This window comes from Salvia hispanica, chromosome 4 (assembly GCF_023119035.1).
Source record: "Salvia hispanica cultivar TCC Black 2014 chromosome 4, UniMelb_Shisp_WGS_1.0, whole genome shotgun sequence".
Lineage (NCBI taxonomy): Eukaryota > Viridiplantae > Streptophyta > Magnoliopsida > Lamiales > Lamiaceae > Salvia > Salvia hispanica.
This window is the reverse complement of record NC_062968.1, coordinates 19,824,722-19,835,143: the sequence shown is the minus strand read 5'-3', so window position 1 is coordinate 19,835,143 and position 10,422 is coordinate 19,824,722. Positions and strand designations below refer to the sequence as shown.

Below are 10,422 nucleotides of genomic sequence, written 5' to 3'. Positions count from 1 at the left end.
ATGCAATTTTATTATTCATAAACCTTATGAATGTAAGGTGTAATTGTAAAAATCAAATAAAAAGTGAGTTAAGCTGTGTAAAATTGCAGATTTGGATAAGTGTTGCGTTACTTTCACCAATAACTATTTTTATTTTAGATAACATATAGTAGTTGTCAAGTAGTGACCACCTTGAACCACTCAACTATATTGCGTCCTTGTCGAAACAAAAGGATGATTGAATTTTTTTTGTTTTGAAAAATAATTACTATATCCATATTTCGTGTAAAATTTAGAATATTTTACCACTACCACAGTCAGCTGTCATGAGTTTTAATCCCTTGGTTTCATAAAAATGTTTAGTTATAAAAATGTTTAGTTCGTCCTATAATAATATACGCTTTTTAATTTTAGAAATTATTTTCTTTATAATAAAATGTGACTCATTTTTCACTAACAATATTTTAATTATTTTTTCTTTCAATTTCTCTCTTACTTTACTAATTTTATATTAAAACTCATGTCAACCTAAAGTTCATTTTTTTTAGGGACGGAGGGAGTATCACTTTATGCCATTCTTTTAGAGTATGCTACTTTTCTTATGAGTAATCCCTCTATTTTTTTTGGGATATTGGCCTCTAATATCGTGAAATTTATAAAAAGTTAGATTTTTTCCACGAACTTTTAAATTGACAAATAATATCACAAACTTTAACCGGGTTTGTTATTTCCCACCAGTTAAAAATTTTCAGGAAAAAATATCATAATACGGATATTTTTTTCGTAATTTCTCGACAACAACTTTAAGAGCTTCAAGTTTTTCAATCTTTGAGGATAGTTTTTCTTAAAGCATACCTTTCAAAATTGTTCTTAAATCCATTAATAAAGTCGAAATTTTTTAACTGATGGGAAATAACAAACTCGGGTAAAATTTGTGATATTATTTGTCAATCTGAAAGTTCGTTGGAAAACCCAACTTTATCCCTATTTTTTTTAATCCCGAATACATGTATCATTTTATTATTATATTTTTTCCGTCCATAAAATAATTTCTCATTCATCATTTTGGGATGCTCACAATTTAAAGTCCTATTAACTCATTTTTTTTTCAATTTTAGGTAAATATACCCTACAATCCACTAAATCAACACTCATATACCCTACATTACATTTAACTTTTCTCATCCACCTTCTCTTACCTTTCTAAAAAACCTTACAATTACAAGTCAAAGTAAGATCATAAATAGTATTCTATCAAGCCAATTATATATAAAACATTTTCTAAAATAAAACAATATCATTTACTTTTTTCTCTCTCTCTCTCACGTTGTTCTCTCTTCACTTAACGCACAATAAAATACTATATAAAATCCTGTGTAGAAAAAATAAATGTTTCTTTTCATTTGGACAGGGAATTAAGGTATATAAGAGGATACTAATTTCATTAATTTTATCTCATTTTCTTTTCTATTGGTCAAAATCCAATCCAAGTAAAAGTAAACAAGTAATTGGAGATGGATGGAGTATTTCTTCACTCATTCCAAGACTAGTGCTAAAAGGACCAAACGATTATTAGTTAAAATATGGAAAAACATACCAAGTACTGACATCAAACGAAATGATGAAATAACAAGTTCTTCAGTTGAAATGCATCTTTACTCGAACAACCTAAATTTAGGTAATGGTGATGGGAAATACTCCAAGAAGAGCAAGTTCATTAGTCATTTTACCATTTTACTATATTTTATATTAGTGAAGTCATTTTCCTATTTATTTTTAGTAAAAGTTAAAATATTTATTCACACTTACTTTACTCTCTCTTACTTTATTCTCTTTTTATCTCTCTATCTTTTTCATTTTCTACTAGTTTAATTCACTTAAAATAATTTTTCTTAAATTGCGTGGTGAAAAGAAATGCAATCGTACTATGAAACGGAGGGAGTACGAGGGAGTATTAGCATAGTTGGGTTACGGAGTATTAGCATAGTTGGGTTACAAAGCTTCTACGGATGTAGTGTTGGAATTGGGCTTTTATGGATTAAGCTTCTTTAGTTTCACCTTGTTGGATTTGGGCTTCATTTTCCCGAATTAACAATTAATAAGCCCTTCTTGTAGCCCAATCAAAACTTTGTTTTTTCGATTAACTATAGAATTTACCCTATATTTATTGATTTTGTCTTAAAACTCTAATGGTTGTATCAATTTATTTCAAACATTTTTGAAAAAATATTCTCTATCAATTCCAATCCCGGATTTATTGGTTAGTCGAAAACGTCTGATATGTACTTCATAGCCGATCAATTCTTCCACCTTGTATTAATTTCATCAATTGTTTTTAGATAATTATTTTTTTAAATAAAAAACAAAATATTAGTCATACAGTAACAACTTATTTTCGGATGGAAAGTAATAAGGCATTTTATGGCATGACGATTCTACTTGCAATTTTGAAAACATTGGCATTTGGCAAGTTAGAAAATACAGCGATATAAATTATTAAAAATATTCAATTGTTAACCCTAATGTTTGTTATTGATAATTGCTTGTAGTAATAAAAATCTACAATGAATTGTGTTATATGGTTGATCACGTTTTTGACTTTTGTATATTTAATAGGCTTTAAAAGACGTCAAGATGTAGGTTACAAATTAAATTATGAAAGCAGTTAGTTAGTTAGCATAACAGATCTAACAAAGTACTACAAAAATCTCAACTTTTCAAAAGTACAATAGATCCAACATTTTTGTCAACCTAAATGCAGATACACGCTTCAATTCAAAAACCATAAAACAACTAATTAAAAGAAATTTGAAGAAGATAACGTTTTACTCATCTCAAAACCCAACCATTACCACATCTTAACTCCTAATCAGTTGCAAGCTGCAACCGTTTCAATTAAACTAAATGAATAAATCAAATCAAATAAAATTCAAATTAAGTGAAACAAAACCGAATCTCACCATTCGTAACCATACTCACAATTTCATTATTTTACGTAGAATTAACTCAAATTTTAATATCCAAACCAAACCAAACCAAAACGCAGCGCCGATTAATGATTAATTAATCTCTCTAATTACGTTCATCTCAACCTCATAATCTCTCTTTCACCAGTAATGTAACTTCTCACTTCCGCCTTGATCATCTCTTGCATTAATGCAATCAACTCCGGATTCAACGCCTCCGATTTCATCTTACTAATTAACGCTTCCTTATCAACGGCCGCATCTGCAGACGAAACGCCGGGCAATCGAAGACTCAAGGCGGTGAACTCACTATCGCAGTCCTCCAACGGCGCCGCGGCGGCGTTCGTCGCTACCGGAAACGAGAATTCCGTCAAATTGTAACCGGAATCGCTGATATCTGAATCGGAACGGCTCAATCCCGATCTCGATCTAGATCCGTCAATTGGACTGCTCAACTTCGCCATCGCCGTGGAGACGTCGCCGCTGCCGTCTCTCCTCAAAACCTGACTCCGCCGCTCCTCCCCTCCTCCGCCGCCGGAGAACCTCCGCTTCAGAGTCGAGTTCCAGTGGTTCTTAATCGCGTTGTCCGTACGTCCGTTGAGCTGCCTCGCGATCGTCGCCCATTTATTCCCGATCTCCGCGTGCGCACGGAGGATAATCGCGTCCTCCTCCGCCGTGAACGCGCGGTGCGCCACCACCGGCGAGAGCTGGTTGCACCACCTCAGCCGGCACGACTTCCCCGATCTCCCGGGGATCGACTTGCTAATCAGCGACCAATTCCTCGCGCCGTGCTGCTGCACGAGTTCACGGAGCCTCGCGTCGTCCTCCGGACTCCACGGCCCCTTGATCCTGTCGCCGGCGTCGCTCTTCCCCGCCGCCATCGAATTTCAATTAATTAATCAAAAAACCCTAACTCAACTGAGTAATCGCGAATCGCGTTCTCTCTATCTCTCTCTGTATATATATATATATAGAAACAAATAAAAATATAGATACAATAAATTTGAACGTATCGAAGTTGGTTGAGAGAGGGGAAGAGAGGGAGGGAGGTATATAAAGCGTGATATGGGTAACTGAAAGAACCGGTTAAAGAGGGGGGGGAGCGTAACGGTTACTGCTTAAGGGTTGAGGGACAGCTGGAAGGACACGTGGCGGGGGAGTGGGCCCGGGCGGTTTTTGAAAAAGATTTCTTCCTTTGGAGCGTTAATTCACCTTATTTGGAGTCGTGCCGTTATGGAAGTTTGCTTTTTTTTTTAGGCTGTCAACCATATTTTTGGTTCTAGTCGTTGGGATTTGATATTATCTTCATCTTTTATTTTCAAATTCAAATTTAAATATTCTTCCAAATCTCACCCTAATTTGTTTACGTCTATTTATGGTATGCTATAATTTCCTTATCCCGTGTACACGTTTAATATAGCTAGATTTTTTAATCTTCAATAGGGATTTAGGAGTAATTCTTATGATAAGATCCTTGACTCTTGCGATTCATTGTATGTATGAATAAAAAGATTATGTGCACTACATTACATTAAAACAGTGTGTATAAAATAATAAAAGTTTTAGCACATGCATTATTTGGAAGGTAATATTTGTAGAGAATATACAACCACATTACTTTTCGAGTTTAAAATATTTATATTTTCATAACACAAAATGTTTGAATGGTAGAAGAATATCAAAAAAAATTACTATTTCCTTAATAATATTCCAAGGTGGCGTTCGGTTGCCATGACTAATTATCATGATATTATCCATCTAGGATTAAGTTGTAGGATTATTTTAATTGGAGGAGAGATGCTATGACTAATTATGATGAGACTATCCATCTAGGATTAAGTTGAGGGTGTCAATCTTATGAACCAAACATGATACATATTTAATCATTAGATTTAGTCTTGCCAACCGAAGATATTCTTAATCATATACGTGTTGTACATTCAAAACACACGCTCACGTATATATGATGACACTATAATAAAGTATCTTTTAAGTATAGAAAAACATAATCACAGTTACTTGCGTTAGAAATTTTTTTAAAATAATAGTAATTATTTAGAATGCAAAAAAAACGTTCATAAATTAATAATATATTAATTTAATTATTTGTATTTTTAGGACGCTTCCATTTACGTTCTTTAATTTTAATTGAGACAACAATAGTAAGGACGTAGCGTTGATGGTATATTTAGAAAAGCAAATTAGCGTCTTTAATTGCATTAAAAAATGACCTAACAATTATTTTATAGTGCCTTGAATCATAATTTATATGTTAAATGAAAAAAATATTTTATTAATTGAGCAAAAGAAGGAAAAAGTGAGTGGAAGCCATAACTAATAGCTAAAACAATTTGAGTTACTCCATCCGTCCTACCGTAAATGATGCACTTCTTTTAAGCATCCATTTTAAATGGAGAAAGACTAAAATAAATGAGAGCATAATATGGAGAATATGTCACCGCTTTAACAATTTTCTTAATTATTGTTAGATAGCTAAAAACACTGGCATCCAATGTGTCTTCATTTTTATGAATATTATTTCCTTGTTCTAAGGTCTAAGTAGGGGTGGGAATACGGATATCGGGTTTTGGGTTTACCCATACCCGACCCGATATCCGCCAGGTATTGGATACCCAATATCCAATTTTATGGGATTGGGTATGGGATTTGATATTGAAATTTAAGATAAATCGGGTATTGGGTAACCCGAATGGGTATCAGATATTACCCAAATATCCAATTTATTATTTAAACCATTTTTTAAAATTAGGTTTAGCCCTTTTTTGGGTTTCAAGAGCTGAGCTAATTTATTTACCAATTACAATTTACTAGGTTAACTTTTTCTAAACTTATATAAATAAGCCAATCTCTCTTACTATAGGTCTTGACTTCTCCAAACTCTCAAGTTTTACGTATTGCATAACCAACTCATGTGGTTTTTATATATTAATTAATTATTTTGACTTTTGAATTATATGATTGGTTGTTTCTCGAATTTAATTAAATGCATAACTTTTATTATTTTACTTACATATTGCATAACCAATCCCCATAAATATAATCATATACTTTAAAATAAAAGTGGCCCATTTGTTTATAGATTTATACTACAAAATAAATGCAACATTAAATATATTAATCAATTTAAATATTTCTACATTTATATTAATATACAAAATTTTAATTTTTTTATTAGTTATTAACACATGTAAAGAGTCGGATATTTGGGTACCCGATACGTCGAATATGGATACCCAGGGCGGGTATTGGAGTACCCGAAAATATATCGGGTCGGGTTTTGGATAGACATTTAGATGATTTTCGGGTTTGGGTACCCAGTTTTTTCGGGTCGGATATCCACGAATACCCGTATTCTCACCCCTAGGTCTAAGGTAGTTGAGTCGTATTCATTTTCGGAGTGTCCCAATGTAATTGAGTCATTTTATTTGGCAAAAATATTATTCTATTGCCTATTTTGCTTTCTCTTTCTATCTTTTACTTCTCTTTCCATTTTAACCTTTAAACATTAATTTCTTAAAATCATGTCTCAAGTAGTTTAACCTTTAAAAGTATTAGAGCATCTCCAATGGTGCATAGGCCAGCAATAGGCTAGCCATTCTCTCCCCTGCCACGTCGCAACACTAAAAAATCCACCTGCCACATCAGATTTAGGCCAGCCGCAATAATAAAAATAATTCAAAATATACTACATTTACGGAATTAAAATTACGATTAAAATACGGAATTAAATTTACGAGACATATACGGGAAAAATAATCCACTCCATTAAAAAAAAGTACAAAGATTTTTAAAAAAAGTACATGATTTTTTTTTAAAAAAAAGGCTTCAACACACGAGCCCCGCCGCTCTCTACTCCTCATCGCCGCCGCCGTCGCCGTCGCCGTCGCCGTCGTCATCGTCGTCCTCGCCGTCGCCGCCGCCGCTGCCGCCGCCACCCGTGGTATCTGAGCCCACGTCGGAACCCGCTAGCCGTGCCCTCGCGATTTCCAAATCAACCCGCATGCTCTCGAGCATCTCGTGAAGAAACATCTTCTCCGTAGGATCAGTGGCGGTCCTCCACTCTTGCAAGACCTTGTACATCTGATCCCGCGTATGGTTACGTGAATGGAGAGTGTACTCGAGTGGGGCGGGTGGGAGGGCGGAGGACTGGACCTCGCGGGGCGATAGTGGGGATCCGCCCCTCGCAGCCCGTTGCGCCCGCTTCGTCCAACCGGGCGGGGGCGACCAGCAAATGAAGGAGGGGATGGAAACTCCTCGGCATCCGGGGAGGTCGTGGGATCCGCCCATTCGCTAGCGCCGCGCTGTAGTCGCCGCTATAGTTCAGTCGCCTTTTTCGGTCACCCAGCCGTCGCACCCCGCCCGAAACTTCTCGAGTCCTTCAAAGAACAAGAAGCACTCCCGAGAAGGTGAACTCCTTATACTTCCCCGCCGAGGGGAACTGACTCTCGGCTATCCTCACGGGCGTCGTCTCATTCTGCCCACTACTGAGCTGACGGAGGGCGTTGGCGTACAAATTCGCAAAACGGCCCACCGCGGCTGCCCGATGCGCTCCCACCCCTTCCGGACCTCCTCCCCGCCCAGAAGTCCTTCCCCGTGCGGGCGAGTGCCTCCCTATAGGCGGCCTCGATCTTCGCCCACATGTTGACGATCCGGCCTGGACTCGTTGTTGTGATCCATCGCTCGATGATGCTCTTGTACAGAAAGTTAGAGAGAGAGAAAACTCGTTAAAACAAGTGGTGCAAATGAAAATGAAACGAAAATCGCGTTTATATAGGTTTTTTTTTAAAAAAAAAAAACAAAAATCGGCGCTGGCCGATCGGGCCGCCACAATGGCGGCTAGCCGATCGGCCAGCCCAAGCCGGTCCGCTCGCCGACTCCAATGGTTCGGCTAGCCGATCGGCCAGCGCGACGAATCGGCTAGCCGGTCGCTAGCCGACCATTGGAGATGCTCTTAGCAATGGAAGGACCGACTGAAAGGTCTTGAGATCGGCCCTCATTGTAGGACATGGGCCAATCAAAGGCCCCTCCATATGGCAAACGTGAAAATAACAATAATAATAAAAAAGAGGGCCCTTTGGGAGGGCACTTCCATTGCTAATGTTCTACGTCAATGTTTTAAAATCATATGTTCAAAAGAAATGTTTCAACTACTTGAGGCGGAGGAGGGAGTATGTCTTAAGCGAATTTTCTTGTCTTGTAAGACTATCTTTGGACACTTTGATACAAAATTACCCAAAGATGGACTATACATAAAATTGAATCGCAGCATGTCAGGTTCTTTGGCAACGAGAGAATTGTGAAATTTGTCAAAGTTACGAAGTAATCAATTTATTTCTTGTAACTTATGAATTAACCAAAGTTTGTGGTTTTTTTGGAAAATTATCCTATAAAGTATAACCACACTATAATCGACTCAAAAGTTATGGTATGATCAACTTATAAAGTATTTTACTTTTCATCCGTTCAATAGAAATTGTCCATATCTATTTATGAAAAAATTTTCTTATTCTTTTTTTATTTATTATTTATAGGTCTCATTGTCAACAAATATTATTTGAACTATATTTTCTCATTCTCTATTACTTTATCAATTACACATTAAAATAATTTGTGTGATCCCCAAATAGCTTAATATTTCTACAGAGGAGGGATATTTTATAAAATAAATTGAAATTTAATGTTTTGTAAACTGTACCAATAGTGAGAGGCGAAGAGAAGGAACAAAGAAAAAAAAATCGAATGAGTATTGAGTCTATTGACTGCTCTAACCATCCAACACTAAACTGAATAATTAAATGCCAATGTATTATATAGTATAATTGTGTATTATACCATCAAATAAAAAATTAAGGAGATGCCACCATCCAATATAAATTTGAATTTGTGAAGCATCCACATAATTTTCTTTAATAAGGTTAAAAGAAGAAGGTACATCAGTACATGAAGATATTTTGTAGATGTAGCCCTCTACCTAATACTATGAAGCATCTGAATATATGATATCATGCAACTTTTAGAGTTATATTAATGGAGCTCAACGTTATTGGATAAGGATGGAACTGCCACGCTGTGTCCAAACAGACAATTTTATGATTAGAGAAAAAGGTAAGTACATTTAATTGTTGCATGTATTGTTCAGTGTTCACAAATTGCACGTGGACCGGTCAATCTTTATATACCCACAGATTTTATTCTAAATAAATGAAGACTTATTTATTGTAAGTATATGACATAATAGGAGAATTATTTTTCTTAATTTTTTATTCATCTTTGATTTGTCTATTTAATTTCCTCCATAAAAAGTTGCTAGAGAAATTAAAAGTACGATTAATTAAACTGACCAATTATGGCATTAAGACATTGCAACTTTTGGATATAAAGACTCCCAATTCATTAACAGGGAAAACTTGGTACATCAATTTAACTTTCAGAAAAGAGTACTACTACTTTTTTCTTTGATTGAATAAAAGGCTCAAACCACCAACGGCAATGAGCAGAAATGTTTCGATCCAACAAAAAATGAACAACAAGAGTGCCAAATAAGAACAAGCAACAAGCCATAAACAAAGACGCAAAAGAAACGAGCAACAAAGCCACGACCAACACACCTCCCACCAACAAAGAAAGCAACAAAGAGTAAGCAGCACCACTGCAAAAAACAAAGACAATCCCAGCAGCAAATAAAAGGCAAAAGAGGCGAGATGGAATTCAACTTTATATCAATTGGTAAGTGGAAACAACGATGATATGATGTCACAATTGAATTGGTCTTCAAACCTAACACTTCGAGTCCTCGAACCTATATTGGCTCGACCCTAAAGTCTCATATCAATAATGCAGACGCAACAATAGGCATAAATTCAAACATCGCAACAAACTTTGATATACATTTCATATAAGATGCCTCAATTTTGATTTCGTCTTCTCCGAAATAAAATCATTTTAGGAAGAACCAGTATTGAAAACTTAGATCCATTTTGATACTATACTAGAAATGAGTCATTCAACCCATTAAAAATTCGTACGAATAAAAGGTTATCCACAAAATAAGATCAGATAAGATTATCATGAGTGTCTCTACCTCTCTGGGGCAAGATTAAAGAGATTTTAACATGAAATATACAACCAATGATTCATGCATATTTTGTCCTACATGAATAAGAACATGCCGATGAAACAAAGAATCAACCTTACAAGCTAAATAATCCATGTTAATCGACATATATAATTTTGCAAACCGGTTTCCATGAAAGCTTTCAGCCATGTAGCATGAATCCCAATTAACAACACTAATATCAGATTGTGAAGCACTCAAGAAGAATACAAACATAGACCAACTAAGGAAAAATTTGTACGCATTTCCTAGTTTATCTAGTCCAATCCACTGATTCTATTTCAAAAAGAGGTTGAATTCGATCAATTAGAACTCCTGATGACCTGAGCACAAATCCACTAA

The 10,422-nt window shown here is 35.7% G+C and overlaps 1 protein-coding gene across 1 annotated transcript; it reads right to left on the bottom strand.

Annotated features, from left to right (window-relative positions):
* Positions 1 to 2,667: 2,667 nt before the first annotated feature.
* LOC125223600 (transcription factor MYB44-like) lies at positions 2,668 to 3,966 on the bottom strand. The gene has a single exon (XM_048126811.1). The coding sequence runs from the start codon at positions 3,824 to 3,826 to the stop codon at positions 3,062 to 3,064; it is 765 nt and encodes a 254-aa protein (XP_047982768.1). The 5' UTR covers positions 3,827 to 3,966; the 3' UTR covers positions 2,668 to 3,061.
* Positions 3,967 to 10,422: the final 6,456 nt, after the last annotated feature.